Source organism: Carassius carassius, chromosome 31 (assembly GCF_963082965.1).
Source record: "Carassius carassius chromosome 31, fCarCar2.1, whole genome shotgun sequence".
In the NCBI taxonomy this organism is placed as follows: Eukaryota; Metazoa; Chordata; class Actinopteri; order Cypriniformes; family Cyprinidae; genus Carassius; species Carassius carassius.
This window is the reverse complement of record NC_081785.1, coordinates 1,974,345-1,994,029: the sequence shown is the minus strand read 5'-3', so window position 1 is coordinate 1,994,029 and position 19,685 is coordinate 1,974,345. Positions and strand designations below refer to the sequence as shown.

At 36.4% G+C, this 19,685-nt stretch overlaps 1 protein-coding gene across 6 annotated transcripts in view; it reads left to right on the top strand.

Moving 5' to 3' along the window:
• stxbp5b (syntaxin binding protein 5b (tomosyn)) overlaps positions 1-19,685 on the top strand; it is a 45,865-nt gene that overhangs the window by 19,874 nt on the left and 6,306 nt on the right. For 3 of the 6 annotated variants that reach the window (XM_059518499.1, XM_059518503.1, XM_059518504.1), the window contains exons 3-22: positions 645-726; positions 929-1,029; positions 1,523-1,657; positions 1,834-1,897; positions 2,006-2,089; positions 4,555-4,678; positions 5,618-5,696; positions 6,148-6,302; positions 6,945-7,017; positions 7,090-7,237; positions 7,314-7,381; positions 7,538-7,578; positions 7,806-8,026; positions 8,804-8,991; positions 11,952-12,077; positions 12,950-13,101; positions 14,054-14,116; positions 15,630-15,686; positions 15,770-15,817; positions 16,700-16,744. In XM_059518499.1, the coding sequence (XP_059374482.1) occupies positions 645-726; positions 929-1,029; positions 1,523-1,657; positions 1,834-1,897; positions 2,006-2,089; positions 4,555-4,678; positions 5,618-5,696; positions 6,148-6,302; positions 6,945-7,017; positions 7,090-7,237; positions 7,314-7,381; positions 7,538-7,578; positions 7,806-8,026; positions 8,804-8,991; positions 11,952-12,077; positions 12,950-13,101; positions 14,054-14,116; positions 15,630-15,686; positions 15,770-15,817; positions 16,700-16,744 (2,054 nt within the window). The remainder of the gene's footprint in view (positions 1-644; positions 727-928; positions 1,030-1,522; positions 1,658-1,833; positions 1,898-2,005; positions 2,090-4,554; positions 4,679-5,617; positions 5,697-6,147; positions 6,303-6,944; positions 7,018-7,089; positions 7,238-7,313; positions 7,382-7,537; positions 7,579-7,805; positions 8,027-8,803; positions 8,992-11,951; positions 12,078-12,949; positions 13,102-14,053; positions 14,117-15,629; positions 15,687-15,769; positions 15,818-16,699; positions 16,745-19,685) is intronic. The other 3 variants (XM_059518500.1, XM_059518501.1, XM_059518502.1) reach the window with 3 other exon arrangements.

Genomic DNA, 19,685 nt, shown 5'->3' with positions numbered 1-19,685 from the left:
CCTAAATGAACAAAGAAAGTATGCAATGCTTCTGGTGAATGTGAATTGAGACAGTCGTTGTTGTCCTGTTGGAGAAGGGCTCTGTGGGAGCATTTACAGTGCATTACTTCAGAGGACTGAAGCAACATTCACAGACACAGACTTAAGACTCTGGTTGGAGACTTTGTGTAATCCATTTAGTTAAGTCAATGGACAAGACCCTCTGTAATATGATGCACAGACCTCTGGGAAGTTGGAACACAGATTCCCTCTAGTGCCAAACCCTGGGGGTTTACTTACATTGTCTGTGGTTTGTTCAGAAGTAACATGAACGTTTATGGTAAAATGTACAACAGATTCATTTAAATAGTCTCTCTATTACAGTGCATCCTGTATTTAGCTTCTTTCTTGAAAAAGGAGAATCTTGGTCAAACAGTGTGCTGCTTTCTGTACAATGAAACTGATGATTTTTACTGCAAAAGCTTAAGAAGTTTTTCTTAAATTGACATGATAATCAGATAAGGGTACAATTTATTAGATGAGCATGAGTGAAATATCCCTTTAGTTATGCAGTGCTTTTATATACCTTAGTCATATTTTATGTTTAGCCTATTTGATAGGGACTCTACGGTGTTCAGATGTATGTACCTTAACTGAGTCTACAGATTTGGTCAAGCAGGAGTGGAGTGTTACTGCCAGCATGAGAGCGGATCGGCTGTCATCCAGCTGGAGTTTCTTGTCAATGAAGTGAGTTCTGCCTAGACTATCTGTTTGGTGATTTCCTCTTCCTTTAATTTCTCCAGGTTACTTCCCTACTTACAATCCTGACATTGCCTGTACCTTTCGGTTGAATATTTAGTCTTTTGATCTGTTCAAAATGTAATGATTTACAAATGAAGAGCTCTCTTATTTCAGTCATTGTTTGCGTTTCTGTGTGTTTGGTCCATAGGGGGCGCTGGTTAGTGCTTTGGCAGATGACAGTATTCATTTGTGGAATCTGAGGCAAAAACTTCCAGCCATCCTTCATTCTCTTAAATTTAATCGGGAGAGGTAAGCATCCTTGGGAACACAACATGCACCAAACGACTTCCCTTACTTGATGAGAAGCACATAAAGGGCTCCCTGAAGTTTTATGGCAGCAAGGTTTTCTTCAGAAAATACTAAGTTTGGCCTTAAACTGGGCCTTCAAAGTTCATGTCTTTAAGTAGCAATGTACTTTTGAGTTTCTACGTTTTCTGTTAATCAACAGACCATGAAGGCTTGAAATTAATGTTTGTTCAGAGACAAGAGGGCAGGACAGTGTTCTCAAGTGTCTTCAGATGCATATAGTCTTGATTGGTGTCCCATTCAGAAGACACACAATGGCAATAATGCACAGTCATTTGATTTATCAACCATGACTCATTCATTTTTCCAGATTTCACTCTGCTGTTATTGCCATTTCGTCCTTAATAATGTCACAAGGCACAAATCAGTCAAATGCTCGCCATCGTATGAAATAATTCACTTTGATTAAGGTCAGCTCTCTCCTTGTCTTTGGCAGGATCACGTTTTGCCATTTGCCCTTTCAGAGTAAATGGCTGTACGTGGGCACGGAAAGAGGGAACATTCACATCGTCAATGTGGAGTCCTTCACCCTCTCAGGCTATGTGATCATGTGGAACAAAGCGATTGAACTGTGAGTGTTTAGACACCATGCACTCCAGTGATTCTCATGTGTTTTCTTCTACTCTTGGCTTTGGGAGATTTTAATTAAAGGTCTTATGTACAAATATTTACTCAAGGTCATCATGCATGAATTCTGCATACCACCTTGAAATATTTTCTGGCCAAACTTTCACCTCTCTTCAACAGTTCCTCAAAGACTCACCCTGGACCTGTTGTTCATATCAGCGATAACCCTATGGACGAAGGGAAAGTATGAATTCTTAACACATTTGGATTAAATATATTCCCACAATACACTTTCTGATTGCTCGGCTTTCAGTTTGCATAATTTCAGAAAAGTTGTTTCTCTTTCTTGCAGCTTTTAATTGGTTTTGAGTGTGGCATAGTTGTGCTGTGGGACTTGAAATCAAAGAAAGCTGACTATCGGTACAGCTATGATGAGGTGAGGCATTGTTATTGTAGGATATGGACCAGCCATCCTAACTGGATGTCACATTTTCGAGGTCTAGGTCTTTTTTTAATTTTGGACAAACTTGGAGACCTTTAAACAATGCTAATTACTTTTGTTCTGTAACATCCATGAATGGAAGGAAGGAAGGTCTACTGTTGAGATGGGATGTACTCCAAGTACTTAAATGAGACAGTAGTGACTGATCACAAAAACACAACATTAATTGCGTTATTCTCTTTAATACAGTAAACTTTACTTTAAAATTCATTAACAGCTGTACATTTCCAGTCAAACTTCCATTCACATTTTAAACTTTAGTATTAGTTATGGTATTTTTTGTGTTAACTTGCTGTTCACATCATAAGACAGTAAATTACACATTAAAAGTTACACATCATTTTAAAAGAAAAAAAAGCACTCCGAAATTGATGGTAAATTTCACAATTAATTACTAAGAAAGTCAAGTAACACATTGAATTAAATGTGAAATTTTGAAGTAGTAAGACTGAAATAGTATTTTCTAGTTAAAAAAAATACTAGTTTTATTTAAAAATTTTGTTTTAATTTTGTATTTTTTATATTTTATTTAGTAAAAAATATAAATACTACTACTATAAATAATGTTTTTTTAAGTCATAAAATCACTTAATTTAAATTTATCATGAAGCTTTGAAAAATAAAATAATTTTTTTTATGCCATAAAATCTTTTAAAGGAGTCATAACGTCGTATTACCTTGGATACCTACTGCTGTATTATAGTCTTTCAGGCCCTTCTTAAAAAGAAAAGTGGAAAAAAAAATAAGCACAGAGCTCCTCAGACCCTTATTTCTGAAGGCATTATTATTATCGATATTTTGGCTGTCGTGGACGGTCATTTTAATAATGCAAATGAGGGGCGCGTTGATTGGTTGCAGGAAGGGGGGGGTTGACAACGCAGGTAACGCTTTAGCATATCATTACAAACTGACATCATGGCGCAAGTTGTGAATGAACGCGACCGGCTTCCCAGCCAGTGTATAAGTATGAGGCGCCGTTTAGGGCTTAAATCAAGCTTCATTCACGCACATGAAATTCACACGCATATGAAACACGCTTGCATATATACTAAGTACTAGTCACACATACATGTATATGAACTATCCACGCACATAAAGTTACTCATATGAGACGTGAGCACAGCACACACACACAAATATAAGACGTGAGCACACACACAAACTAGACGGCGCCTCATAAGTGTTAGGCAATAAATAAACAAAAACCGAATTCATGATGATCTCAGTCATTTGTTTTGTGCAAAGTACGTTAGTACTTTCCCCTACTTTAAGGCTTTAAATGTTACTGTTAACTGGCAAATTCCCCGAACACATCAACCTACGCAATCTTGATCATATTCTGAATTAAGAAATCATTATAATGCAGTCAAAAGTCCGTTTTTTGCAGTCAGTTTACAGGGAACATAAATAATTACTTCACCTCAAGTCTTTCGTTTATTTGTCTAGTGACAGACGCAATAGCATACAATAGCCGCATTAGCAGTTATGCTGTTTGTTACACACAGTAGAGCAATAAAAACACAGTCTTACCGTTTCAATTGCCGGCAATTTTGTTGGAATGGCGCTTTTCCAGAGATTCGATGCCAACTTCGCCTGATATTGCCCCAAATTTGTTTAGGATTTCGGCCTACAATGTTTAGCACAAACACGTAACGATAAACCAGTGGAAGGGTTGAAGGAACCGCGTCATTAAAAATGAATTTAATCCACTGGTCTCTGATAGCTAGGTCCGTTCTTGGTAGAGAAAACACATTTACATGTTGATTCTGGCAGTCAACCACAGAGCAACTCACGTGTGCACTACTCCAGCGTCTTTCTCGACTGAATATGAGGGGGAGAGGGGAAGGGCGAGCTTCCTGCTGCGGTGTCCATATATGGTATATCCTGCCTCGTCTTGACGTCAAGACGAGGAAGAAATCAAAATCTCGTATTTGAGTGCGCGTGCACGTGGGCTATTTTACAAACCCTGAGGTAAACAAACGCTTCACTTTTAAATATCGGCTTCCCGGCCAGTGTATAATCGTTAGGCAATCATAACATACATTGATTCTCGTGGAAAAGTGAAAATTGTGGGTCATGACTCCTTTAAATAGCATTTTCTTGTAAGACATACACCAATGACCTTTTTTTACAACATCAAAAAAATAAATAAAATGGTTACATATACTGTATGTGCCAAAATGGACAGATCACTTGATTTATCTATGGAGTAATCATTTAAACAACTCTAGTCTAAACCAAGTAACTTTTTTTCAGAAGCCTTTGTGTTATCTATAAGGAACAGAACTAAGTTGTTTATGTTTATGTAGACTCATATTTACTGTCACAACACATGAACCATAGTTTGCCTGACCTGGTTTCTCTTGTGGTCGATTACTCATCCTTTGTTTGGCATGTAGGCGATCCACTCTGTGGCTTGGCATCACGAGGGGAAACAGTTTGTGTGCAGTCACTCGGATGGCACACTTACCACATGGAATATACGCGCTCCTGCCAAGCCTGCCCAGATCATTACGCCTCATGGTAAGCTTCTGCCCAAACAAACTCCCTTCCAAGTTCCTCAGGTTGAGCGCTTCAGGGAGCACAGAATAAATATCAAAAGACTGTAGAGGTGAAGTGTGACATTTGAGTGAAAATAAAAATGATTGTTCCCAAACAGGTTTCTGAAAAAGTTATTACTGTTATAACTGTTATTACCATTGTAAATCTAAAGTTTTGTGTATTTCCATTAAAAATAAATAAAAAATATAATTTGTTTCATTACCTTGGCATTAAATTACACAAAACTGGTTAAAGCTAACTGTGTAAGTGTTTCTAACACATCAGCTAAAGGAAGTTTTGTCAAATTTGACATCTTTCTCTTTTTTGACCAACGTAATTTCTTAATAATTTCTTTATTTAAAAAAAAAATAAAAAAAATCCCCATTTGTAAAGTCATAGAAATGCTATCATGGATTTTTGCTGTTAGTGCAAATGGGAGAGAAAATATTATATTTTGTGTAGTTGTTCACCACTAAACTATGATGACAACTTCTGCTTCTGTAAACCCTGGAAATGTGAAAAGGGTCCCTAGATTTCACTGCACATTAAATAGGGAAGAAGAATGTTTCAACCCCCAAAATATTACAACTTCAGATTAAATAATGCAGATTTTTTTCCCCCAATAAAAACATCATATACTTACGGCTGAAGCAAAGCAACACTTTTACAAATGCATCGTGATTCGTAATTAAAAACGCACACTCTGTCCACAGAAATTTATCATCAAGGTTCGAAAATGGTTTTGGGATCAAATTATGACTCCATGGATTAAAATCAAACCATGCCTAAAGACTTCTACCCTCAATTTAATTTGGTTCCTATGATAAAAATATCCAGAGACTGGCGATAGAAAAAGAAATAAAAATACATGAAGGCATATTTATATGCACATCTTGTTTAACATGCAATATTCTCTCCCAGGTAAACAGCCTAAGGATGGAAAGAAGCCGGAGCCTTGCAAACCCATCCTGAAAGTGGAGTACAAAACTACCAGGGCAGGGTAAGGCTTCAGTGGAAACTGAACTCAGGGTCGCATTCTTAAAGCAAACAGAGCAAGATGCATAGGTGCACCAGTTTTATGGTATTAAGGAAATGACATGAAGTTTTTCAGAAGACTGACATAAAATATAAAGCTAATAACCCAATACATTTTCTCAGGGTTGCATCCAGGAAGCAAACAGAGCATGATGCATTGGTTTGAGACTTGTGCAACCTCGCATTGCGAGAGACTGTCTGGCATAGATGCTTCTGTTTTATGGGTTTTACAGGGATGACATTATGTTTTTCAGTAAACCTACATAGATACAGCTAATATGAAAATACATTTATTATGGCTTTTAATCATTTTCTTCATTCCAGTCTTTCTGAATGGAGCACTAATTTGTTTCACTTCTGGCGTGGCTTCTCGTAGCATCATGGAAAAATGAGATATGTTCATTTGTTTTGTTAAGGGACCCATTCATGATCCTGTGTGGAGGTTTGTCATATGATACAGTGGGTAGGCGAGCCTGTCTGACTGTGATGCATGGGAAAAGCACTGCAGTGCTGGAGATGGACTACCCCATAGTGGATTTCCTTACGCTGTGTGAAACCCCATATCCAAACGGCAAGTCACTGCCCCACCTATTGCTGGATTTTCTCCCATAACGTTTACTGTATTTTTAACAGTGCCTTTGAAACAACAGAGGCAAAATACAATCAAAGAAATCATAGCAGCATTGATTTACATCTTTTTCAAGTTAGGTTAAATATATAATTTTTTGATTATTTATTTTGTATTATCACTTATATTATTAAATTTTTTTGTTATTGTTGTTAAAACTTTACAAATTAGAACTACGTAGATTAAGCTCTTCGTGTTGGGCTGGGAGATATAATGTAAAAAAAAAAAGTTTTTTTGACTCCTTTTCATCAAAATAATCACACACACACATTTTAAAAATGAAATGATAATTTATTATAATTACATTTTATAAACATTTATATTATTTATGCTTTTCTATGACATGTGTTTGTCATTTATATTTATTTATTTTATTTCTGTAGTTAAATCTTGACAAACTAAAACTAGACTATATGTTGGGAAATGTAATGGGGGGGTAAAAGACTAGATTTATTTTCTTTTAATTAACAGTAATCTTTAGACCAGAAAGTCGTTGCAAAGTAGATCATTTATGCAAAAATAAATAGTATTTTGTGAAAATGTCCCCTTTAAGTGTTTAAAATTACTCCTTCTGTAACCCCACAGATTTCCAGGAGCCTTATGCGGTTGTTGTCCTGCTGGAGAAGGATTTGGTTCTCATTGACCTTGCACAAATTGGGTGAGTAAATGCCAGATGTGAAACAGGCTGTCTTCGCTTGTTCATCTGTTTTATAAAAAGCTCTCTGTGCAGGTATCCGATCTTTGAGAATCCTTATCCTCTGTCCATCCACGAGTCTCCGGTGACCTGCTGCGAATATTTTGCGGACTGTCCAGCTGAAGTCATTCCTGCACTCTACTCAGTGGGCTCCAGACAGAAGAGACAAGGGTTCAGTAAGAAGGTAACGTTCTGCGCTCCGCTGTTTAAGAAAATGGATAGTCTTAAAACGGCTGGTACAAATCTGTGTTTTTATGCAGGAATGGCCAATAAATGGAGGTAATTGGGGCCAGGGAACACTAAGTTTCTCAGAGATAATCATCACTGGGTAAGCAATCTCTTCCATGCATGCTCTCTTTGCTGTACTGAAGCCGTTTCACATTTAATATTAGGGGAATCGTTTTTTGTATAAGAAGGAAAAATGTTTTTCGGTTTGGAGCCAGGGCTGATATTGTTTTCTTCTGTTTTGTTCTTGAAACAACAGGCATGCTGATGGATCGATCAAGTTTTGGGATGCCTCAGCATGTGAGTTTTTGTCTCAGAAAACATACTTTTATGTTTTATATCATAAATACAATCTACGGTGTTATTTTGAGTTGGAAAAATAGTAATAATCAGATAAATATGTTTGCCATTTTGAGTAAAGCACTCTCAGCTGCATTTAATAAATTTTTACAGATTTTGCAAATTTCAAATAAAAAACATCGAGCAACAGCTATTGAAGATAATGAATGATCCTCTGTGTCTGTCAGTAATGCTGCAGGTTTTGTATAAGCTGAAAACAGCGAAGGTATTTGAGAAGCCCCGCAGTAAAGAGGAGAAATACAGCACTGAAATTGTGGATGAAGATCCGTTCGCCATCCAGATTCTGTCCTGGTGTCCAGAGAGCCGTGTGCTCTGTGTGGCTGGAGTATCAGCTCATGTCATAGTGTACAGGTTCAGCAAACAGGAAGTCACCACTGAAGTGGTTCAGGTCTGACCCATTTAAATTCAGGATGTATATATGTGTAGTTGAAGAATGAAAATTATATTAGTTTAAAATGGATACATTCTTTTAAGAGAGATTTCAGATGCTGCTGGTCAGCATTTGTTTACTTTTTTTTTTCATTTCATGTTCATTTCAAATGGTCCTGCCATATTACAAATGCTTTATTAAAGGGTTAGTTCACCCAAATATTAAATAATGTCATTAATAACTTACCCTCATGTCGTTCCAAACCAGTAAGACTTCCATTTATCTTCGGAACACAGTTTAAGATATTTTAGATTTAATCCGAGAGCTTTCTGTCCCTCCATTGAAACTGTGTGTAGGGTTTACAGTCCATGTTCAGAAAAGGTAATAAAAACATCATCAAAGTAGTCCATGTGACATCAGAGGGTCAGTTAGAATTTGTTGAAGCATCGAAAATGTCATTAATAGTTGATTAATGATAAAGTATTAAATGATTTGTATAGTTAATTTTGTGCTTATGGAGAAAGTTTGTGTTGTTTTCTTTCCAGATAAATGATGAATATATTATTTTTCTATAAGCAGAGTAAAATTAGACAAAGACACAGAGTAATTGTCTTGTCAACTGCCTGAATAATCTGCCTGACATGAATTTTGAGACTGGACTATTGTTTTTTATTTTTATTTTTATTTTTTTGCCTGTGAAGTTCATAGATATCTGTATCTCCATCTATGGGCATATGGATCTGAAAGCATGCATGTGTTTTTATAGAGTTGATTTCAGTTGTCTTGTGTCTGTAGCTCCTGGAGGTGCGTATGCCTTGTGAGCTGAATGAAGTAGAGTCTCCCGAGTGCGGAGGCGAGCAGGCGTCAGCTGTGACCACCCCAGGAACTTCATCCAGCCCTCAGACCAGCCTTCCTCAGTCCCACCCCTCCACCAGCAGCAACAACTCATCTGACGGCCTGCGAGATAACGTGCCCTGTCTCAAGTACAGTCTGTTTTCAGATTCACTCACCTCTAATGCAAAAACAACAAAACGAAAATTTCAGACTTTGATTGCATCACATGTTGATGAAATGGTCTAGAGGTCGACTGATTTATCGGTTTTACCAATTAATCGGCACCGATAGTTGATTGCTGGAACAATCGGTTATCTGTAAAAATTCATGCTGATAGTTTTCCGCGTTTCGTCCTTTGCTGGAGCGGCTGATAGTTTCCCGGGTTCGGTCCGTTGCTGGAGCGGCAGAGAAGGCTCTGATTTCATTGTACAGTGCGAGAGTGGCCTCTAGTGGTTGAAATCACTCACAGCACATGCTGTTTTAGACACGTGATGCTGCACGCTAAACAGAGACTAAACTTCAGACAGAAAATCCTGCCACGCCTCAGAGCGCCATTCACATAGTTTTCCGTTAAATTACATATTACGAATAGTTGTTAATGTACATAATGAATTGTATATTGAGCATTTCCATCGAAACGTTTGTCTTTCTGTGGCTCTAATAAAGTCTATATGCTTCATTTATAGAGCTATAATATAGATCGCTCTTTCCGTTTGCTTCGTTTTTTAAACACTGAACTCGCAGTGATTTCAGCGTCTGTCGTCTGACTAAATGAGGACGAAAACACATGAAGAACATCTCCAGAACTGCTCTGAGAGTCACTTCATGAGCAATTGTCTGTTTGATTTGAGCAAAAGCATCATATCACATGCAAAGTAGGGCTGCACGATATTGGGAAAAAATGACATTGCGATATTTTATTTTTCTGCGATATATATTGCGATATTTTTTCTTACAAACAAAAATGGGGTGAGCACACTTACATTCTCATTTCGTGTTGTTTGAAAACGGCTCGCTCTCTCTCGGTCTCTCTCTCTCTCTCTCTCTCTCTCTCAATTCAATTCATATTGCTTTATTGGCATGACATACAAAGGTACATATTGCCAAAGCATTGTACATAGCAGAATAGAAACAAACAAAACAAAAATACATATATATTCATAAGAAAAAAAAATTACATGCAAAATAAATCCATATACATTTCTATAAACATTGATGGTACTTCTAATGTACTCTCTGTCTGTCTCTCTCGCGCGTGCTCTCTCTCCCTGTCTCTCTCGCGCTCGCTCTCTCTCTGTCTCTCTCGCGCGCGCTCTCTCTCTCTCTCTGTCTGTCTCTCTCGTGCGCGCTCTCTCTCTCTGTCTCTCTCGCGCGCTCTGTCTCTCTCGCGCGCTCTCTCTCTCTCTCGCGCGCTCCCTCTCTCTCTGCCCTGTTAAACTTGCATGTGGTTTTCAGTCCTGTCAATTATAAACTTTCACTCTATGATGGTTAAGCTGTGCAATTAATCCGCGAATCACACTGTCAAGGGCAGGGGAGTAGCTGGCCCATACAGTTAATGAATAACGGATCAACTACGACAGCCTACATCGCACATCCTGCGATGTGACTATCGTGGATTCGTACATCGCGATATCGATGCTTAAACGACACATCGTGCAGCCCTAATGCAAAGGTATTCATTTATTTTGCAACCCATCAAAATAAAAGTCCGGTTATGAAGCCTATTGTTCAGTAGAATGTACATAGCCTACTACTACTACTAAAATTAAACAAACATTATTTTTTAAGGAACGATCTCACAAAATTTCTTCCATGTTTTAATTTTAATAGTAAATCCCCTTTGTTTGCCTAAAAAAAAAAGTTCGCTTAATTTGAAGTAATTAAAAGACAAATAAAAGTAATGTTTCATTTGATAACAATAAAAATGTAAATACACACTGAATTTTTGAGGGGGAAAAAATCATTAGGCTTCTTTAAGAAAAAATTTAGTTGTTTTATCCGCTCAAATAATTACACATGCTAAAACACAGAATTTGGTAACAATAAAAAAATATGGTGAGGAAAAAAATAAAACATTTCATAAGGCCCTAATCATGTAATTTTTGTTAAACTTTTATTAAATTGATTTGAAAATGCATACGTTTCATGATTTTATTTAATTAGACTTACTTTATGATTAATAAACTTTAATTTAACTATTAAAAAGGAGTGGAATAAAATTAAAATGGAAAAAACAGAATCAAGAAAATTTAAATAACAGAATTTGGAAATAAATAAAATGGAATTTAGGAAAGAATTTAACAGATTTCATAGGGCCCTATTAGAGTGTGGTAATTTCAACAATTACGTTATTTTCCGGACTATAAGTCGCACTTTTTTTTCATAGTTTGGTTGGTCCTGTGACTTATAGTAAGGTGCGACTTATTTATCAAAATTAATTTGACATGAACCGAGAGAAATGAACCAAGAGAATACATTACCGTCTACAGACGCCAGAGGGCGCTCTATTCTGCTCAGTGCTCCTGTAGCCTACACTGAGCAGCATAGAGTGCCCTCTCGTGGCTGTAGACTGTAATGTTTTCTCTTGGTTCTTGGGCCTAAATAAATGCGACTTATAGTCCAGTGCGACTTATGTTTTTTTCCTCATCATGATGTATTTTTGGACTGATGCGACTTATACTCAGGTGCGACTTATAGTCCGAAAAATACGGTACTATTACTGTTGTTATTGTTGTTATTATTATTATTATTATTATTACTACTACTACTATTAGTATGGTTCAGTACTTTTTTTTTTTTTTTTTTTTTGTAAATAAAGCACTATTTTAGTTTTTTAATTTTTTCAGTATCCATTTTAAAAACTGGTCAGTTATCGGTTAATTAATCGGTATTTGCCAGTGTGGTCCAACCTTGCTATCAGTATTTTGGCAAAATCCAATATCGGTCGACATCTAAAATGGTCTTTTCCTGTGTAAGTTCACAGGTTTGGGCCATAAATTTAGCCATGTGGACCAGATTTTTGCTTAAATGTCTGGTTGTTTGACCACATGGTTTGGTCTGTGCTTATGATAGCATGTAGTTAATTGGGTCCTGTGTCTTATTTGACCAGGGTCAGGAGTTCTCCTCTCAAACAGTCTGCGGGTTACCAGGTGGAGCTGCTCATTCAGCTGGTGTGGGTCAGCGGGGAGCCGCCACAACAGATCACCAGCCTGGCCGTCAACTCTGCATATGGCCTGTAAGTCCACCAAACGACAGCACAAACTACTGCTGTTTTTACTGAGCAATTAAAACACTTCCTTTCCACAACAGCTGTTCATTATCTTTCAGACAGGTTATATCTGTCATGATCCATCATATTAAAACCTAGCAGCCATGCTTGAATAATTGTTCTTCATCACAATAATTAAACATTTGAGCTACTCTTAAATAGTGAAATGCACAAATGTAATTAGCCACAATATGCTTTTTTTATCTGATTACCATAAACTCATCTGTTCCTGAATTTAAAGTTCAATATTTTCAGGTAGCAGGATTAAGGGTGGAGATTTCAGTTTAATATCTGGTGTGTCCTGGAGCCTTGAGTAGGAATAGTGATTAAATCAATGCTGTGCAAACGTTGTAAAGCAAACTGTCAAAGCTAAGAAAAAGCAGCTTACTTTTTAGTCGTAGATGCTCAAGGGCATTTTTTTTCTTGCCTTTTATTTATAGGCAATTTTATTTTAAATTAAATGTAATGTAAAATGTAAAAAATGTAATTTAACCACTGGCAGATATATTACGCAGCAAAAACAGTTTTCAACATTGTTAATAATAATGTTTTTTGAGCAGCAAATCAGCATATTAGAATGATGTCTGAAGGATCATGTGACACTGAAGACTGGAGTAATGATGCTGAAAATTTAGCTTTGCATCACAGGAATATATTAGAATTATTTTGAATTGTAATACTATTTTCAGAATATTACTGTTTTTACTTTATTTTTGATCAAATAAATGCAGCCTTGGTAAGCAGAAAAACATTTTCAAAATATTTAATGATTCCAAATCTTAATTTAATAAATCTTAATGATTCCAAACTTTGACCGGTAGTGTGTATCTGTTTTACAGAGTTGCTTTTGGCAGTGGTAATGGTCTTGCAGTGGTTGATTACCTTCAGAAAACTCTCATTGTGAACGTGAGCACCGCTGAGTTGTATGGCTCAACAGATCCTCACCACAGACAACCACACTCACCCCGCAAAACCAGACAGCCCTCGGCAGGTGAACAGACAACATGCATGCTTCATCGTCTCACTATTAATCATAACCTCTGCATGTTTTCAGTCTGTGTTTCTGTCTGATAAAATAAAGCACATGCTCATCATGAGCAGTGTCAGTCTCTGGACCGTGATGCTCCTGCATCCTCAAACTGCAGGTGGTCATCTCTTTCCGACGAACCATCTGCAGTTATCTTAGAAAATCATCCGATCCATATGCTCAAAAAGGGATGCTGGTGTTTGTTTTTTTCTGTCCTATGTCTTTGCTGGTTCTTTTTGTTGTTCACTCATATGAGTTTCAGTCTTTGAAATACACAGATGCCCACAGACTGAATTTAAGGCCATGTGACATTATTGTTAGTGATGCACTGATACAAAAAATCTGACCAATACCTATTTTTAGTGGTGTTTGAAAAGGCAGGTTATTATCATTTTAATTTCAATTTGAATGTACAGTAATTAATATTTGAAATACTAATATTTTGCATTGATATGCATTTATTGTCAATTATATGTTTTATTATTTTTAGACCTTGCTCGATTATTGAAAATTATAAAACACAACAAATGTCGCAACTGTCCTGAATTCAGTCTCTGGACTCTGTCAGTTCAAAGGCCTTCGAGCTGTTCATTTGATTTTGTGTCATTGTTTTGTCTCACCCTTTCAATATTCGTCTCTCTCTGTGGTTTCGTAAAGACACTCTGCATAAGAAGTCTTGCATGTCCGGCCTCTCTAACTTTTATTCTGAATCTGTGAAAAAGCTTCGTTCTTCTTACATCAGTAAGTCACATGGCACTCATCAAAGGTCTTTTCCTTCTCTTTATATCTGTCTGCATTCTTTTTCTTCTCTTTGTTTAACTATATTTTTGTGTTGATTTTAATTTTTTGTGTTAATTGATGTTCATTGTGTAAAATCAGTCTGGCTGTTCTGTTTAGACTTGTTTGTTTTCAACAGGTCTTTGTGATGGTAATGATGCATCAGCCGCACCAGAGGAGAAATGCAAATCACCAACTACAGGTAAAGATGTCCTCATTCTTTCTGCATTGTAAGATTTTACCGGTAAAAAAAATGTATCAAGAGCATGGATTGATGGTTGTTTTCTTATGAGTTGATTGACAGTCCCTGAAAGGAACAGTTCACCCAAACATGAAACTTTTGTTATAATTGTCTCACTCTTGTGTTGTTATAAACATGTATTCACATGTAAATCACCACCCACTTTCATTTTATACTGCCAAGCACCAAAAATGGAAAATATAATATGCATCTGTATTCTGAATCTATACGTTAACTGAGATTAACAGACCAGACCTCCAATCTCATTTGTGGTTGCATTATGTCACAAGTGGTCACATGACATGTGAGAGCCACTGACATCAAACCATATATATATATATATATATATATACATACACAATATATATATATATATATACAGTACAGACCAAAAGTTTGGACACACCTTCTCATTCAAAGAGTTTTCCTTATTTTCATGACTATGAAAATTGTAGATTCACACTGAAGGCATCAAAACTATGAATTAACATATGTGGAATTATATATGGAATTATATACATAACAAAAAAGTGTGAAACAACTGAAAATGTCATATTGTAGGTTCTTCAAAGTAGCCACCTTTTGCTTTGATTACTGCTTTGCACACTCTTGGCATTCTCTTGATGAGCTTCAAGAGGTAGTCACCTGAAATGGTCTTCCAACAGTCTTGAAGGAGTTCCCCAAGAGATGCTTAGCACTTGTTGGCCCTTTTGCCTTCTTTCTGCGGTCCAGCTTACCCCTAAACCATCTGGATTGGGTTCAGGTCCGGTGACTGTGGAGGCCAGGTCATCTGGCGCAGCACCCCATCACTCTCCTTCTTGGTCAAATAGCCCTTGATGCCTTCAGTGTGACTCTACAATTTTCATAGTCATGAAAATAAAGAAAACTCTTTGAATGAGAAGGTTTGCCCAAACTTTTGGTCTGTACTGTATATATATTAGGTTTTTAACCTAAAATGCAAAGCAACATGTTGTCGAGCCAAAATAAATGTCTAGCCACTTGTGCTTAACAAAGGAGAATAAAACCGTATTAGAACAACATGAGGATGAGTTCATGATGACATCATGTTCATTTTGTGTGGAATGTGCCTTTTAACTTGCTATGTGTCATTTCTGCAGCACTAAACTGAACTAAAAGACCCATGTCGGCATGGTTTGAATAAACTGGTAGTCCTGCCAAACCAATGCAATTCCATTGTTGATGCAGAAAATACACACTGCAACTTATAAGTAGACATATTAATAAACACTGCAATGCCAGAGCATTGGACGTGAAACTCTATTGTAGTTAAAAATTCTATAGCACAGCAAAAAATTTAAACAATTCTGCAAGTGTCCTCAGAATCCCTGTCAGGTGTGCTGACTAAGTACATTTTATTGTCAAGGAATTTGACTTTATGCAGATAGTTGCCAAAAGTTACGTAAGACTCCATGGGCTGTATAACATTATTATGCAGACTGTTGTGTTGCTATAGGCTCCGGTTCACCATGCAATTCTGATGAAGACAGCAAACAAAAGTTCATTGACAAGGGTACGGTACATTGTAAACACAAGTTTTTTGAACTTGGAAAGCTTTGATTTTCTTTGATTGATTCTATTTAACACATTTTCCAGTGAAGTCCAAAAGCAGGAGGATATCCAAGACTGTTGCCAATGACTTTGGTACTGTATAATGTTCATATTACAGCAGTCTAGGTCTCTCCGTTTCTGTGCTAAATGGGCTCCTGTGCACTAACCAAATGAACTAACCAAACAAATTTAAATGGGTTCTAGTAGAGCTGAGCTGGAGCTTTCTGAGTCTGTTGCTTGGTGGTTGAGTGTGCCAAATAAATGGTGGACCAGTAAAAACATATTTGAGAGCTGTATTTATCACTTTGAAAGTGAATGATTCATGTCACTCTAAAAAGAAAAAAATGTCTTTGTAAAAAAAAATTTCAAAATGGATTGTAAATTGTACACAATGTTTTTTAAGATTAAAATTGGTTTATTCTAATTTCAAAATTGTATCTCCTGTAGGAATTATTTTTTCTAACTTTCTTTTTTTAACAGGCTTTTACTCTGCTCTGGTGCGTTTTAAGGGTAAAAATACACAGGACTATGAAAATGATTTGAATGATTTGATGACATTGAACACATTTTTTATTTGAATCATGTTTTCACACAGATCTCTACTGAACATCTGAAATCATAGAAAGGGTGATCACACACTTTTTTGGAAAGAAATTAGGCTCCTGGTGTTCTGACTCATGATCTTTGCTGGTTTCATTGCCACTAATCTCAATGCATTTTTCCAGGCATGATCGAGTTGCTTCTGATTGTAACATACTAGATAAACAAACATCTCATTTTAAGGCTGCTGATGGGCTTATGGCTGCTTTTGGCTTCATTCTACATCATGATCCTCCAGCTGATAAACTCTGTCTCAACCTGCTTATTTCTTTCTTAAACTGGTCGATTAATACTTATTTAACTTCTTTAGTAACCATGATTTCCAAGATGAATGGCTTTGATTTTGTGTTCAGAACAATGTTTTCTTTTTTCCAGCTAAGATATCCCGGAAAATTAACATGATTGCTGATCAGAAAGATGGTAAGAGTTTGTTCTCTCACTTTAGTTTCTAGGAGTAGCTGTGACTCTTTTGCAGGGGATGAATTTCTTCCATGCTGACATGAATTGGGCATTACTTGAATTAGGGCTGGATGATTAATCGAAAAGTAATCGAAACCGAAATTCAGAACCTCTAACCAACTTAATTGTCCCATGTCGGTTATTTCGGTTTTTTAATCCTGTTAATACTTCCCCCTAAAAAACATACTACCGCGTGTGTAACCACATTTGCATAAAAGCAAAACACCGAGGTGAACGCCGGTTCAACACACAGTGATGGCGGGCGAGTGGTTAGCCTTGCGTCTTCACTAAACTTTGTCAGTTGTATTTGTTTTATGGTATGGACATTCAAGCGATTAGACGGTCGGATTTGTATTATTATTTCGAGCTCCCATGTTTCACGCAGCTACATTGTGACACAAATTGTGGCACGCACAGAGGAACGCAGAAACTAGTTGTCAGCGCTGTTCTGTGATTTATTACTAAAGTAGCTTAGAATCTCAAAACTTATTATAGCATATTTTTCTACTTTTGAAGGCTATTTACAACCCACAGCTTCACAATAATATAGAGACGGTATGACTAATTCACACAGGCAATCACTCGTACTGGTACTTGTGCCAATTTATCTTTATCTGATCTTTATTTATCTCTTACACTGAGAAATAATCTATAAGAAATGTTACAAACATAGATAAAATAACTGCTGATAGTGAGCTATGATGTCAGATCGCGCTTTCAATAGAAAAAAATATCCCACCTTTACTAGTCGATCTCAACCGACTGGTCAACCAGTCTAAAAAGACGCTCAGGACAGTTGACAGAATGCTGCTACGTGTCGTCATGAAAGCGTATCATTTTCACGTGTTATTAAGCCTTGCCACTTGCCAATTTAACCATTCAAAAAACTTTAAAGCATTCAAACACAAGACACGGAAAAACTGAGCAGCTGGTTACTCGCACGCTGTGCTCGGTGCGCATGCAGAAAGAGAGCCGTCTCACAGACGGTAACACTGAACTGAGCTCTCCTTTGCGGAATTGCTAATGCAACCTTTTCACACCACAGACTAAACACAATTAATCATTGATTGGTAATTGGCCAACAAAGTATTGACTGTTGTATGAAGTTTTGTTTGATAGAAAGAAATGTAATGGATTACAATCAAAGTTATCTGAAATTATCAAGATGAATTTTTTCTGACATTTTAGCTCTTGAGTTCTTGTCATATTTTATTACCATTTTCTAAACTATAGCAAATAAACTGATAATGTGAGAAATGTTGAAGGTGTCTGAATAAATTTTGGTTTGACTGTATGTTTAATTTTTACAGTGCTATTTCACATTTAATTATTCGGTTTCTGTACCTAGACACTTACAAACTTGAAAAAAACTTGTCAACTGTGTAAATAGCACAAACAAATAAACAGAACGTACATACAAATTAAACACTTTCAAACAGAGCCCACTGGTACAACCTGCACCGGGGCCCTGCTAACCCCAGCTATGGCCCTCTTACAGTACAAACCTTGTCAGTGAACTATGAGGGCAAAAAAACTAAACAGAAACAAAATAATCGTTCATGAATCGTAATCGAGGTAAAATGTTCAATTAATCGAGGTTTTGATTTTAGGCCATAATCGTCCAGCCCTAACTTGAATCAGTGTACATACAGTAGATAATCAGCAAAAAGACTGGTTCAGTTTGCATCTTATTCTGGTCTAGAACTGCACACTTGAACAGTAAAGGTCAAAAAAAAAAAAAGATTCACCATTGGGTTTGTTTTTATGGGCCAGTTGAATAAATGTAAAATGATAGACACTGCGATAGTAAATGCAATGATTTTGCATGCAGCACATAACTTTAAATCCTACATGCTTCCAGGATATCATGCATTAGCTTCTAGCTTCATGTGCTATAGACCTATAATGTACAGGTCTATTAAGATTCTAGACTGGCATGCAAGAATGGAAAAATTAACAGATGATTTAAGGTGCAACGTATGTACTCTACACTGTTGTGCACATAGAAAGGAGGTTACAGAGTCACTGCTCACTTCCTGGTAAGAAACAGCAGAATTCAGTGAAGGAAATGAAGAAGCAGCGCAGTGTCTTTTCGTGAGACCTCATTCTGTGACCTCAGTGAGTGGCTTTATTTTAGGCTGACCTGGTCTGGTCTGGTTCATACTAACTCTCACTGGAGCACGCCGTGTGGGCTTTGCCTGTTGTCTTGAATGATGTCGTCCAGTGTTGGTTTTGGTGACACTGAAACATTCCCTCTCTTTTTTTTTTCTCCATAGTCTGATTTTAAACAGATTCAAGTTTGATATTATTAGTGCAATACAGAAGTGTTACACAAGCTAGAATGCAGTTTATAGCCTACATAAACAGAATATATATACATAAACATATTTTTTTGCAATGATAACTCAAATGTGGTGATCAAACACTTATAATGATGTGACAAACATAGGCCTATGTAGTGGAGGCAGGGTATTTAATAATTTAACAATAAACTTTATTATTCAAAATGAGTCTGACTTCAGTGTACTTAACAAGAAACTTCAATTATTATTAAATTAAATAAAAAAAATATTAATAATTTTTTATTTATTTATTATAAATAACTTAACACAAATAGAACATAATAGAATATATATAACTTGAATTAATGGAAGCACAGCTTTTCCAAATGTAAAAATCTAAAATAAATAATAATAACTACTATTTTTATTTTTTTCCAACAAACTCTGTGTTGTGTATTTTCTGGTTATGCTCTGAACATTCATATTTAAATCTTTTTTTATTTTTTTTATTTAATAATTTTATTTATTCTTCAAAAATAATATAACAAAGATAAATTCCACATTCTACAGTAAATTCCTTTTTTTTTCAATGACTGGATTTCGTGATTCCATCCATTTCT